General features: G+C 56.5%; 1 protein-coding gene across 5 annotated transcripts in view; it reads right to left on the bottom strand.

Annotated features, from left to right (window-relative positions):
* Nucleotides 1-11,999, bottom strand: part of FADS3 (fatty acid desaturase 3) — a 227,842-nt gene extending 215,843 nt beyond the window's left edge. The window contains exons 1-2 of one of the 5 annotated variants that reach the window (XM_054524260.2): nt 11,589-11,999; nt 459-569 (exon numbers count right to left, since the gene is read on the bottom strand). In XM_054524260.2, the coding sequence (XP_054380235.1) occupies nt 459-569; nt 11,589-11,801 (324 nt within the window). In that variant the 5' untranslated portion in view covers nt 11,802-11,999. The remainder of the gene's footprint in view (nt 1-458; nt 570-11,588) is intronic. The other 4 variants (XM_024255099.3, XM_054524261.2, XM_063728109.1 and 1 more) reach the window with 4 other exon arrangements.
* Between the last annotated feature and the right edge of the window lie 1,914 nt (nt 12,000-13,913).

Raw genomic sequence — 13,913 nt, 5'->3', positions numbered from 1 at the left:
CTCCTCCCATTGCCAGGCCCAAGGGGTGTGGGCAAAGGGGAATGAAGTGACAGGAGTACCCAGCCCAGGGTATGAGCTGGAGCACAGGCTGGTGGTGAAGCCTTCTCTCCCTCCCAAAAGGTATGGGGTGGGTAAGACGCTAGAGCCAGGAGAAAAATCAGTTCATCAAAATCCTCCTTGTAGACGGGGACACTGGGCGACAACAGGGAGGGAGCTTGCCTTGGGATCCAAACGAGTGACTGGCTAAACCAGATCTGGAGCCCTGGACTTCTCAGGGCATCCCTACAGCTTCACTTTCAACTGCCTGCCCCCTGGGAGGGGAGGGCAGGCCCAGCCCTGGCTCTGCATCTCCTTGGGTGAATGCCGAGGGAGCTGCTCCTGGCCATGTGGCCATGTCTCCCAGCCCTCCAGCCATCCCCCTCCCTCAGGGGCTGAGCCTCCCCTAGGGCCCTGCTCACATTCAGGGGTCCATCCTGGCTGGGTTCTTCCGGAGCCAGCTCTCCAATCAACAGGGGCTGTAGGAACTTGCGCACAAAATTGAGATCTTGATGGAAGGCACGGAAGGCATCCTGAAAGAGAGCAGACAGTCAGGTGGACAGACAGACACAGCTGAGTAGCACAGCAGCAACCAGCAGAGATGGGCGGAAGGACTATGGATGGATGGGCAGAGCAGACAACAGGTGGACAGAAAGTCAGCCGGCTGATGAACAGTCAAAGACATGGGACCAAGTCAAAGACATGGGACCGCCTTGCCCATGGGCCCTCCCTGGTCCTCCCAGGGCCCCAGGTTGTCCTGCTTTTCACCCATTGCCTGCTGTGCCCCATCCACTTCACCCAGCACAAGGGCCCCTCTCTGAACACAGTGAAACATCTACAGCTCTGGATTTACAGAAAGACCTCTCGGGAAGACTCTGATTTCTTGAACCACGAAAAAAGGTTCTGCTTTTCCAAAAAGCTTAAGTCATACATGTTTCCACTGCATGTAGAATAAGATCTGGGTCACAAACATTTGATTTACCCCGTTTTTATAAACATAAGCAGTGGGTGAAGGGTAGATGGGAAAACCTGGAACTGAGGACCACTGGGCACGAGGTGGGGGGATCAGTCAAAGGCCACACACATTGAGTCCTTGGGGGTTTGCAAGGAAGACACTTGAACAGTTAAACTGATTGGACTTACAAAGCAGGAAGCAGGAGCAGAAAACATAATTTTTTTTTTTTTTTTGAGACAGTCTTGCTCTGTTGCCCAGGCTGGCATGCAATGGCACATCTCAGTTCATTGCAACCTCTACCTCCTGGATTCAAGCGATTCTCCTGTCTCAGCCTCCGGAGTAGCTGGTCTCAAACTCCTGACCTCAGGTGATCTGCCCACCTTGGCCTCCCAAAGTGCTGGAATTACAGGTGTGAGCCACCGCGCCCAGCCTAATTTTTTTTAAGGTAAATAAAATGGGCCAGGCATGGTGGCTCACATCTGTAATCCCAGCACTGTAAGAGGCCGAGGCACGAGGATTGCTTGAGGCCAGGAGTTCAAGACCAGCCTGGGCCACATAGTGAGACCTTGTCTCTATTTTTACAAAAAAGAAAACATAATAAATAAAATGAATAACCTAACATTCTTGCGATTCTGTCTAATAGCTGGAGTGGGGGTGGAGTACGATGCGGGAGAAGGAGGAAAGAGTAAAGAAAGGGGGTGAGAAGAAAAGACAGACCAGGAGAAAGATAAGGGCCAGGGAAAGAGACCAGCCAGGAAGTGGCCCCAGAAGTAAAGTAAGCTTGAACTTTACACCTGGGCTCACTTAGCCTTCCGGGTCTGCCTGTGGTCTTGGTATTGTAATCGGCTCACTAATTGTTCACAGCTCTTGGACTGATTTTTTTCCTTGTACTTTGAGAGGCTCTCTCTGAATGGGCTAGCCAGAGCCATACAGCAGCCTCGACTATGGAACCAGGAGCTGGGTGGTGGTGTCTCCCTCTGGAGAAGGGAGGCCTCCCAGTTGCTAAAGGAAACACCTTTGAAGAAAGCTGACTGAGGACAGGGGCCTCCTATTGTCCTCTTCCTAATGAGCCTACCAGCTGGTGTATCTTAAAACGGAAGTGACAGCGGGCCCTGAAGTCACTGCCAGGACATTCTCTTACCACCCTGGGGGAAGAAAGCACTTCAGGCCCCTCCAGCACCCACTAAGAGGTAACACCTACATGATCTACTAGGGGTCCCTTTGCCTGCTTTTACAGGCCCAGGGCAGCTTGGGGACTGGGGGGCTGGTAGGGTGCCCCTTCTGGAATAACCTGGGCTGACTTGGCTCCCTCATTACAGAGGAGGGGGCTGTATAAGTGCAGATCTCACCCCCTCTGGACATGAATCTTGAAGGAGGGGCAGCAAAACTGGTAGAAAAAGGGGCAGAGGGAAGGCTGGGGGTCCCCAGGAAGTTGTCTGGGCCCCCGGCTACCTGCGGAGCTGGGGCTGGTGTACAGGGGAGCTGGGAGGGAAGAAGACTCTTGGGGCTCTGCTGACCCCACTGGGTGACTTTTTTTTTTTTGAGACAGGGTCTTGCTGTATCGCCCAGACTAGAGTGCAGTAGTGCAATCACGGCTCACTGCAGCCTCAACCTCCCGGGCTCAGGTGATCCTCCCACCTCAGCCTCTCCCGTAGCTGTTAGTACAGGTGTGCACCACTATGCCCGGCTAATTTTTTATTTTTATTTTTTGTAGAGATGAGGTTTGCCATGTTGCCCAGCTGGTCTTAAACTCCTGGGCTCAAGCAATCCACCCACCTCAGCCTCCCAAAGTGCTGGAATTACAGGAATGAGCCACCACATCCAGCCCAGAAAAACACTGAAAAATTTTTTTGAGACAGGGCCTCGCTCTGTCACCAGGCTGGAGTGCAGTGATGCAATCACAGCTCACTGCAGCCTTGAAATCCTGGTCATAAGTGATCCTCCCACCTCAGCCTCCCCAGCAGCTAGGACTACAGGCACATGCCACCATGTCTCATTAACTTTTGAATTTTTTTGTAGAGTCAAGGTCTCACTATGTTGCCTAGGCATGTCTTAAACGCCTGACTTCAAGAGATCCTCCCACCTCAGCCTCCCAAAGTGTTGAGAGTACAGGTGTGAGCCACACCTGGCCTCTAATTTATTTATTTATTTTTTATTTTTTGAGACAGAGTCTTGCTCTGTCGCCCAGACTAGGGTGCAGTGGCATGATCTCGGCTTACTGCAACCTCCACCTCCCAGGTTCAAGAGATTCTTGCGCCTTAGCCTACTGAGTAGGTGGGATTAGAGATGCAAGCCACCACACCGGGCTAATTTTTGTATATTTTGTAGAGTCGGGGTTTCACCATATTGCCCAGGCTGGTGTTGAACTCCTGAGCTCAAGCAATCCTCCCGCCTTGGCCTCCCGAAGTGTTGGGATTACAGGCGTGAGCCACCACGCCCAGCCAAGTTTTTAAAAATTTTAGCAAAATATACATGAAATTTACCATTGTAAGCATTTTTAGGTGTACAGCTCAGTGGTATTAAGTGCATGCACAGTGTCGTCCAACCATCACCATCATCCAGCTCCAGAACCTTTTCACCTTCCCCAACTGAAACTCTGTCCCCACTAAACACGAATTCTCCACTCTCTCCTCCCCCTGCCCCTGGCAACCACCACGCTACATTCTGTCCATACAGATCTGCCTCCTCCAGGAACCTCATCTGGGAGAAATCACATGTTTGTTCCTTTGCCTCTGGCTTGTTTCACTCAGCACAATGTCCTTAAGGTCCATCCATGTTGCAGCACATGTCAGGATGTCCTACCTTTTTAAGGCTGAGCCAGCGTGATGGCGGGTCCCTCCTTCTCCTTTGAAACTCCCCAGACACACACGCACATGCAGACACACCCACCAGCCCACCCCAGCAGGCATCACTCAGACACTCAGAAACATGCCCACAATCACGGCCCACATGAACACTCAGCCAAACACAGCCTTGCACACATGGTACTCAAAGATGCAGCCAGCACGCACAGACGCACCCGGCACAACGTGCAAGCTGCGGCTGCGGCCCCAGAATCTCCTCCCTCCCAGCCCTTCCCTCTATCACCCCGTGTCAGTTCTGGGGCCACCTTCTTGAGCTGAGGATCTTGGGTCCAGACTGGTCTCCTCGCTTCCTTTCTCGTTGGTCCTGATTCACCCAGGCCAGCCCTGTCAAGGCACTGACAGGGGACCACAGAGCCAAGCCCGCCCAAGGGCCTTCAAGCCAGATCTACCCCTTGCAATGATAAGGGGAAGTGTGAGCCCCCTCAGGGCTGTCAGAGAACCCCAAAGCCATTGACAGGGCTCCAGCTGGGGAAGGGACAGGTGGGGCTGTGACAGTTCCCTGGGAAGCAGGCTGGGCTCTCAGAGCTGGGTGGGCACCCTGGGGCTGTGCTTCTCATGCTATCGGGGAGTGCGAGTAGGGCAGGGGCCTGGACTCAGGCCGAAACCTGACAGACTAGCAAACAGCCTTTTCTGGAACTGGCTGAGGTCATGTGACCTGGTCCTCTGTGGGCCTCTCCTTAAGAATGGGGGTGTCAGGCAGAAGCTAAGACTCAGAGAGGTTAAGCTACTTGTTCAAGGTCACACAGTTCCATTTGACTGAGGTTAGATCAGAGCCCAGGTCTCTTCTCACTCATAAGTGAGAGTTGAACAATGAGAACACATGGACACAGGGAGGGGAACATCACACACGGGGGCCTATTGGGCGGGTGAGGGGCAAGGGGAGGGAGAGCATTAGGACAAATACCTAATGCATGTGGAGCTTAAAACCTAGATGAGGGGTTGATGGGTGCAGCAAACCAGCATGGCACATGTATACCTACGTAACAAACCTGCACATTCTGCACACGTATCCCAGAACTTAAAGTGAAAAAAACAAAAACAAAAGCGAAAAACTGTGCTTGTCGCCACTGCTGGACCAGAGGGGAGGCAGCAGTTCTCCTAGATGGGGTGCGGGGGTCCTTGCCATGAGGCCAGTCACTATCTCAAGAAGCCAAGGGCCCAGGTGCTGGGAGCCTGGGCTGGGGGGCAGGAGGGCGGTTCTTGGGCCTCATCAATGGAGCCTCAGGGAACTGTGGGAGGTCCCACCCTCACCCACCCTAAGTGCACCCAGGAACATCCACCCAGGGGTATGTGCACCAAGCCCTGTCCCCCCAACCCCCACACACACCCAAGCAAGTGGAAAGCGGCACTCGAGGTCTCTCATTGGGTACTGGAGCAGAGCTGGGTGAAAGTGCTGGAATCAAAATGGCACCCCTAAACACAAGCTCCTGGAGGCAGCAACAGGCTCTGTCCACAGTGGCATCCTCAGAGGCCAGCAGCAGCTGCTCAACAGCAGGTATGAACAAGTAGACAAGAGCCAACCCTCCACAGCCCCCAAAGCAGGGGCACGAACCATTTTGCTGGTGAGGAAATGAAGGCTCAGCGGGAAGGGACACCTGCCCAGGTCCCAGTTAGTAGTGGCAGAGCTGGGATTCGAACCCAGGCCTATCTTCTGTGATGTTCACGCTGTCTCAGGATACAGAGACAGCTCAGCCTGGCCTTGGTCCCTGGAAGCCTAGAGTGGCTCAGTTGGCCCCAAGATCCCATGCCCTGCCCCAGCCCCACCACGAATCCCACACAGCAGCTGGTCAGGGGGGGTGTCCCAGAGCCAGCCTGACCAGGATGGAACCTGAGCTGCTATCCAGGAGCCAGGGAGCCCCAGACAAGACCACACCCATCTCTCATCAGTATTTCTCATCAGTAAACTGGGAACCACAAATCCCCATCTCACAAGGCTGCTGGGAGGATGGAGTCGGTGGCGCTAAAGCACTTAGAAGGGGCCTGGTGGTTGGCAAGAGCTCCACAGCCCAGCTCTTTCTGAGCCCTGCAGCCCTGATGAGCCTCCTCCTGAGAGCCACTTAGAGGTAAGTGCCTGCAGGAGGGGCCTACAGGTGTCGGGGAAGAGAGTGGAGAAGCTGCTTCTCTGCCTGCCTGTTAAGTCCTGGCCAAGCCTGAGGCTGGGAGAGAGGAGGGCCTGGCAGCCTCCTTCCACCCCAGAGACACAGCAGGGCAGGGAGGGATTTTTGGTCACTCCCTAGAAGAATCGAGAATGTACCAGATCAGTCAGGAAGGGGGTGAAGCAGGGAGTATGGCAGGGCTGCTGAGGGCTCAGGTGGTCGGGGTCTGTCCTCGCTGCCTTCTCATGCCTTTGTAGGATGTTGGGGTGACAGGGCTATGCCTCAAAGGACACCCCCAGGACATTCCTGCCTCTCTCCTCTCCCAGGTGGGTGGGTACAGCAGCAGCATGCCCAGCACACCATGCTCCGTCCCATCCTCTCCCTGGCGCCCGTCAGAGGAGGCCAGTGGGGAAGCACTATCAGTATCCCATTTTACAGAGGAGGAAACTGAGGCCCAAAGAGGTCCCAAAGAAACACAGCTCTAAACATGGGACATCCAAATTTGGCCTGTGTAGCAGAGCCCAAGTCGAAGGCAGACACCCCCAAAAAGCTACCCCTGTCCCCCAGCACCCCTGAATGTCCTGGTGAAGGATGGGCATATATGTGAGGGCTCCTGCAGCCAGGACGCTTGGCCTCACAAGTGTCCCTGACCCCACAGTACCCCCAAAGCAGCTACACCCTCTGGCTCCTGGTCCTCTCTCCACTACTGACCTCTGGCTCCACTACTGGAGCCTGGATGTTTCATCAGAAACCCGCAGGAAGAGACCGGGAGGGATGCCCAGGGGCAGTATCTTGCTGACGCCAGACAATCCCAACTCTTCCCACAAGGAAGGAGCAAGGCACCGTAGCCCCTCTGGGGAAGGGGCCTGGGTGGGCGGTGGCCTTGCAGAAAATGCCTGCGGGGAGCCCAGAGCAGTCACACTTCATGGGAGTGGCCATTAGGGGACTTTCAAGGCAGTCAATGTGGTAGGAGGGAGTGGAGTGGCTCTGGAGCCACCCCCCAACCAACTCCCGTGGCCTCAGATCTGCCCAGTCCTAGTCCTGCCCCTCCCCAGCTCCCACCCAGACACAAACCCCACCCTGGTGGCCCAAGTACAAAGGCCCTACCCTTCAAGGGTCCCAAGAAGTTTCCATTACACCACCCAGTTTCAAACTCAGTCTCCTCATCTACAAAATGGGCTAACAATAGGACTTACCTCATGAAGTTGTTAGGTGAATTCAATCAGTTACCACATCTAAACCCCTCAGAACAGTGCCTAGTCAATAACTGTTGGCTGCAATTACTATGATGCAGCCTCTGCTGCAGCACTGGCCACTACCTCCTCCAGCTCAGGCCAGGCTCAGGGAACCACCTAGAAGGAGGGTCCTAAGGCAGAGGGCTCAGGGGGTCTGCTGGAACTTGGATTTTCACACAGTTGTTAGGGCTTCAGCCGAAAGGGCACCAGGGGCTGCTGGGAAACCCCTCATCCACCCTGAGGAGCTGTGGGCAATGCATTCACCACACCCATGAATAGAGCTTTGTTGCCCATGGTAACTAGGCACCCAGGTGCCCAGCACCACCCTCATAGTGTGCCCAGGACAAAAGCATTCTCATCCTCATCACACTAATGGGGAAACTGAGACCCAGAAGTGAAAGGATGTGTCCAAGATCATAGAGCGAGGCCAGGCTGGCTCCCTCTCTAAAGACAACGTGAAGCTAAATCTAATGTCTAATGGCTCTCACTGGACAAGTGTGCCTGTGTCCACAGCCTCTCTTGCTCTCTGCCCTGGCCGTACTCTACCTCTTCTGAGTGGCCTCCCCTGGGGGAGGGCAGGTCTCCATCCTCCCTTCTCTTACCCTTCTGGAAGGCTCTGCCTTCGCTCTCTCCATTAAGGATCCTTTTAAATGTCCATCAGACTCCCTAGGCTTCCCTGCTCTGCTATCTGGGGCTCCCCATCCTCTTCAGAATAAAGCCAAAGTCCTTCCGAGGACACAAACATCCAGCATAAGCCAGCCCGGCCGCCTCTAGACCTCACTGCCAGGCCCTCTCTCCACTGCTCTCTGCTGCAGCCATACTGTATTCCTGGAACACAGGACGCACGGTCCCACCTCTGAGCCTTTGCTCTAGCTGATCCCTCTGCTGTGAACTCATTCCCTGTAGAAGTTTTGCTCACAGCTACATCTTCAGGGATGAGAACCATGCATGATGCAGAGAAGATGCTCACTGATGGATTTAATGAGTCAAACATTGAAGAATGAATGAGTGCCGGAAACAAACAGGCTAGGTGGCAGCATAGCATGCACTTAAGAACATGGCTGTGGATTCAAATCCCGGACCAATCACTGAATTTCAAGCCACTTTGCCTCTCTGAGCCTCTGTTTTCTCATCTGTCAAGTGGCAATAACAATAAACGGTACCTGCCTCATAGGGGCACCTTGAGGATTAAAAAAGAGGGTTTCAATAAATCAAGTACTGATTTCAAAACCTGACACATAGTAGGCGCTCAGCACATGGCCCTTATAGACTTATGGCCAGCAGCAGCTGGGCCTCATCCCTCCCTGGCTGGCTCCACTAGTATCAGGCTGCCTATGACTCTCAGACAAACCTGGCCAAGGGCCCAGAGTACTCTCCCCAGGGCACCCGGCCTTGTGTTTCAAGATGGCCACAGGCTGACTTCATGGCACAGAAACTCTGGGAATTTCCTGGCAGGAAGGCTTCGTTGCCTGGACTTGAGAACAGCTGATGGGCAGCCGGGGCTGGTGAGAGGTGACGGCCGAAACACATCTCTGGCAACTGGCTGCCCCACCTCCACCTGAGGCCATCGCCTGGGATGGGATGCCTGGGGCCTGGGCTCAACTACACAGGGCACTGGGCTGGCCCAACCCCTGGTCTACCCTGTGGGGTCATCACGGACAAAGACTAATTGCACCATCCCAGCAACCTCACAGTCCCTTTGGCCTGAATGGATCAAGTATTTCTGGCAACTCTAGTCCAGGCTGTGGGGCCTTTAGGGAGCTAAGAGACAGCCTAAAGTGACCCTTCCTACTTCAGATAGGACCGTAACCAAATAAGGTCACCCAGGAAAGGGGTAGCCGTGCAGGGCTGTCCCACCGTACGCTGCAGTTTGCAGGGCATGCTCACACTTAGGGGCCAGCAGCATTTACCGAATACAAACTACCATATGGCAGCCCTGGACCATGGGCTTGAGAAGACGTAGTCCTGCCCTCAGCCAGCTCACTGTCTGCCCCAGCTCTCCCCACTTTACAGACGAGTAAACTGGGGCACAGAGGAGTGACATGCCTGCTTCTAGGTCGCTCAGCGCCTCCAAGAGCAGAGCTGGGACCCGGCCCCAAGGAGCAGAGAGATGTTTTTTGTTTGTTTGTTTGTTTGAGACGGAGTTTCGCTCTTGTTGCCCAGGCTGGAGTGCAATGGCGCGATTTCGGCTCACCGGAACCTCCGTCTCCCGGGTTCAAGTGATTCTCCTGCCTCAGCCTCCCAAAGTGCTGGGATTACAGGCATGCAACACCATGCCTGGCTAATTTTATATTTTTTTTAGTAGAGACAGGGTTTCTCCATGTTGGTCAGGCTGGTCTCAAACTCCCGACCTCAGGTGATCTGCCCACCTCAGCCTCCCAAAGTGCTGGGATTACAGGTGTGAGCCAGCGCGCTCGGCCTGAGGTGTTTTTAAAACAGATATTATTGGCTGCGAATCAATGAGAAAACTGTGTGATGGAAGTATCAGCATCCCAAGCTAAATGTTAAGTCAGTAATTCCACTTGGGAGGAACCCCAGCATGGGCCTGGCACCAGGCAGGAAACAGTGATGAAATAAAAGCTTTCTGTATCCCGGCCGGGCGTGGTGGCTCACGCCTGTAATCCCAGCACTTTGGGAGGCCGAGGTGGGTGGATCACGAGGTCAGGAGTTCGAGACCAGCTTGGCCAACATGGTGAAACCCCGTCTCTACTAAAAATACAATAAGCCAGGCGTGGTGGCGCGTGCCCTTAATCCCAGCTACTCGGGAGGCTGAGGCAGGAGAATCGCTTGAACCTGGGAGGCGGAGGTTGCAGTGAGCCAAGATGGCGCCATTGCACTCCAGTCTGGGTGACAGAGCAAGGCTCTGTCTCCGGCGGTCGGTGGCGGGTGCGGGGAGTAAAGTTTTCTGTATCCATACCGTCCTCTAGGTTACAAAAGACTAGAGCAGGCCGGGAGTGGTGGCTCATGCCTGTAATCCCAGAACTTTTGGAGGCTGAGGCAGGAGGAATGCTTGAACCCAGGACTTTGAGACCAGCCTGAGCAACATAGTGAGACCCTGTCTCTATTTTTAAACAAATAATAATAAATAAAATAGATATTTTTTTAAAAAAGACCAGAGCAGGCATCCACAAGACTCCTTGAAGGGAGGCCAGGGCTCAGCCAGGCCTTTGGGGAGAAGTCGTGCCCCTCATCTCCCCACGCCCTGGCAGAAAGGCAGGCACACACACCACACTCACCCAGACATGCAAACACCTGCATGCTCAAATACTGCCCCCGGGCTGCTTCATCCCACGGCTGTGCTGTCCCCTCGGGCCAGCGTCTGGCCCCTGAGCACCCACGGACAAGGCGTTCTCTCTTTTTTTTTTTTTTTTTTTTTTAGAATTTCAGGAGGATTCTTATTCTCACTCCTCAGCTTCATGGGGTGGAAGGGGAAAAGAGGGGCTTTCTTCCTCAAAGAGTCCAGTGAAGATTGTCCAACGTGCTAGAGATGGCAATCGGCAGAAAGCAGGTGGCCCTGGCAAGAGGGACACCAACAGTCCTGGGACCGGACAGAACCTCCGCTGCTGCCCAAAGAGCCAGCATTCAGGATTCATGTCCTCGGGTCTTGAAGACCTTCCTGATACCCAGTGTGGCCAACCTAGAAATTTGGAGGGTCAAGGACAGGGCATCGTGGCCCCAAACCCTATTATCCAGGTGGGTAACTAAGGAAAAGGGGCTGGTCCGGCTGCTCCATCACTGGACTCCAGCCAGACAGTACCCTGGGGCCAGGCTACATCCCTCCCTGTCTAGACAGGGGCTGGGATTGGGAAGTTGGGGTCCCCAGGGGCCAGCCTGTCCCTGGGGTGACTGTGCTTCCAGGAGAGGCCCACCCAGCCTGGCTGGCAAAGCCCTCCCACGTGCAGCTGCTAGCCCGGAGAGGTGAGTCACTGTCCCTGAGCCCTTTACAGAAGCTCTTGGGAAAGCCACAGACCTCAGGCCGGCCCAGCCCCCAGCCTCTAATGGCATGTCCTTACCGGCCCCTGGGGACCCTGCCCTGCCCCACCCCTAGCACTCAGCAAGTACCCAGCATGGGGACCCAGAACTGAAACAGGGACCTGGGAGCAACAGGGCAGCCCCTCACCCAGGGCAGGCTCTGCAGCATGACACACCCACCTCTGAGGCCCCCTCCTCCCCCGCAGACCTGCTCCGTGGACAGCTGCGGGTCCTCCACGCAGGGAACTGGCCTCCCTACCCCACGTCTAGCCCTGGCTAGTCCACCCCAACTCTGGGTCCCGGCGTGGAGGTCAAAGGTCAGCGAGGGGAGGGAGGATGCTAAGGCCCCACAGGTGGAGCGGGACATCACGCCCACGACCGAGCTCCAGGCTCCACCCGCCGGTGGGTGGCTTCCTTACGGCTTCCTTACCGTGGCGTCCTCAGCGCCGTGGTGGCCGATGAGGCGGCTGCCCCCTGGGTGCCGCTGTGCCCAGCGGCTGATGTCGTAGACGCGGCGCTCGATGACCAGCCACTTGTCGCCGGGCTGGTCGTGCGCGCGGATCTGCTCCCAGCAGAAGGTGGGCAGCGGCGCCCCGGGCTGCGCGGGTCCCTCCCGCGGTCCCGGCTCCCCGACGCCGCCCATGCTGCACGCACGAGTCCTGGGGATCCCAGGCGGTGGCCGAGGTCCGAGCAAGACCCCGAGGGAAGCGAAGAGCGCTCCCGGGGGCCGCCTCCGCCGCCGCCCGCTGCTCCGGCCCCGCCCTGCCGCCGCGGCCGCCGTACGAGCGAGCGTGCGCCTCCCGGCTCGCGGCGCAGGGAACTCCCCGCCTTATAACCGCGCGGACGGCGCCCGCCTCGCCTCGCCTGCCCCCCCGCCCCCGGCCAGGCCCCGGCCCCCAAGGCTGGCTGACCCCCCGCGTCCGCTCCAATCCAGGCGCGGGGCCTCGGTCTCTATTGGCCGCCAGGGAGGGCGGCGTCGAGGCGGCCCGCCCCGCCCGGGAGGACGGCGGCCGCCACCCAGCCCTGCCCCGGGGCACCGTCCCGCCCCCTCTCCCCGGGCTGCCGGCTTCCAGGCTGTTGACTCCGCCCGGAGCGCGGGGCCTGGGGACACAACACGCACCTGTTGGGCGTCCCGCAGCGCCTCGCCGCGCCCTCGGGGACCCGAGGCCGAGTCCCGGTCTGTGAGCAGCGGGGCCTGGGGGGCTTCCAGCCGCGCGTCCTGCAACGTCAAATCCAGTGCGCCCAGAGCGGGGACGCTGTCTCGGGGTGCCTGTGAACGGCCTTCAAACCATGGGCCCCAGTCTCTGCGGGGCCCCCACCGCCGCTGCAGCTCTCGCGGAGCCCTCTGCTGGGGGCGGGTGGCCTCCCCTCCGCCCTCGGAGCTGCAGGGCTGGGGATGCCCAGGGGTGGCCAAGGGGAGGTAGGGGAGCAGGAGTGCACTGGCGCGTGGAGGCGGGCGCTGCCATCCATGGGCTGAGGACACCTGTGCTTGTTTGTTACTGCTTCCCCACCCCTCTTTTTTGTTTTGAGACAGGGGTCTCACTCTGTCGCCCAGGCTGCAGTGTAGTGGCATGATGTCAGCTCACTGCGGCCTCAACATCCTGAGCTCAGGAGATACCCCCACCTCAGTCTCGGGAGTAGCTGGGACTACAGGCGCGCCCCATCATACCAGGCTAATTTTTGGTGTTATTTTATTTTTGTAGAAATGGGGTCTTGCCATATTGCCCAGGCTGGTCTCGAACTCTTGGACTCAAGTGACCCTCCCGCCTCCCAAAATGCTGGAATTACAGGCATGAGCCACTGCACCCGGGCCCCATCCCCTTTTTTTAATTTAAATACATTCAAGTCCTTTTGAAAGTGTAGGTAGCTCCCCTAATTGCTTCGGATTTCTTTGTGATAAATATACCTGTTCCTAAAAGTTAAGCGTTCACACCAGCAAGGAATTCAAATCAGGCTGTTACTTCCAGAGCACTGGTCGTCAGTCTTCCATCAGAACCACCTGAAAGGCTTCCATCAGAACCACCCAGGAGGGTTATTCGGTGGGTCTGGTGTGGAGGCAGAGACTTACATGGCCAGTTCACAGGTGATGCTGACCGGCTGGTTGGGGAAATGCACTTAGAAAACCCTAAGTATATTTCTCTGATATGCTAATATTTTGTCTTGGTCTAAAGAGGACCAGTATCCCCAGAAGGGCAGAGGGGGCCTCTGAGTTCTCCCTGGTACCAGGGGCTCCTGCCTTTGCTTGTCAGGACATCCAGCAAGGCCCATGATGTCATCAGGCACCGGGGCTGCCTGGGCCCTCTCCACTGAGGCACCCACTGACCATATCCTGGAACCCCAACCTGGCACATGTGTGTGGGGGTGCAAGAGCATGGCTGGTGGCCCTGGCCCACGGGGGCTGCAGGCAACCCTGCCCCCACCATGTTCACACAGCACAGGAATGGAGAAGGCAGACTCTTGAAGGAATGCATCCCCTGCACCAAAATCCAGCCCATCCACTGGGGGCATGGACCTGGCCCTGGCCCCACCTTCAGCAGCCGTGAGTGGTCAGATGTGGCCATCCTAGGGGCTCCTTCCTTGGGGCCAGCCCTGGCCTGGTCTCAGCCGCTGTGTGTGAGGTGGTTGGGGGTTGTGATAGGTTAGAACCTCCACCTTCCCCAGCTGCCCCCAGAAGAGATGGGGAAGATGAAGGTGGGGCCACCCTGCCCTACTGGCCAAGTCCTCCTCGAAGGGATCACTGTGGAGGCCAGGCGGA

The sequence above is a fragment of the Pongo abelii genome, chromosome 9, assembly GCF_028885655.2.
Source record: "Pongo abelii isolate AG06213 chromosome 9, NHGRI_mPonAbe1-v2.0_pri, whole genome shotgun sequence".
Classification (NCBI taxonomy): domain Eukaryota; kingdom Metazoa; phylum Chordata; class Mammalia; order Primates; family Hominidae; genus Pongo; species Pongo abelii.
This window is presented reverse-complemented; position numbering and strand designations above follow the sequence as displayed.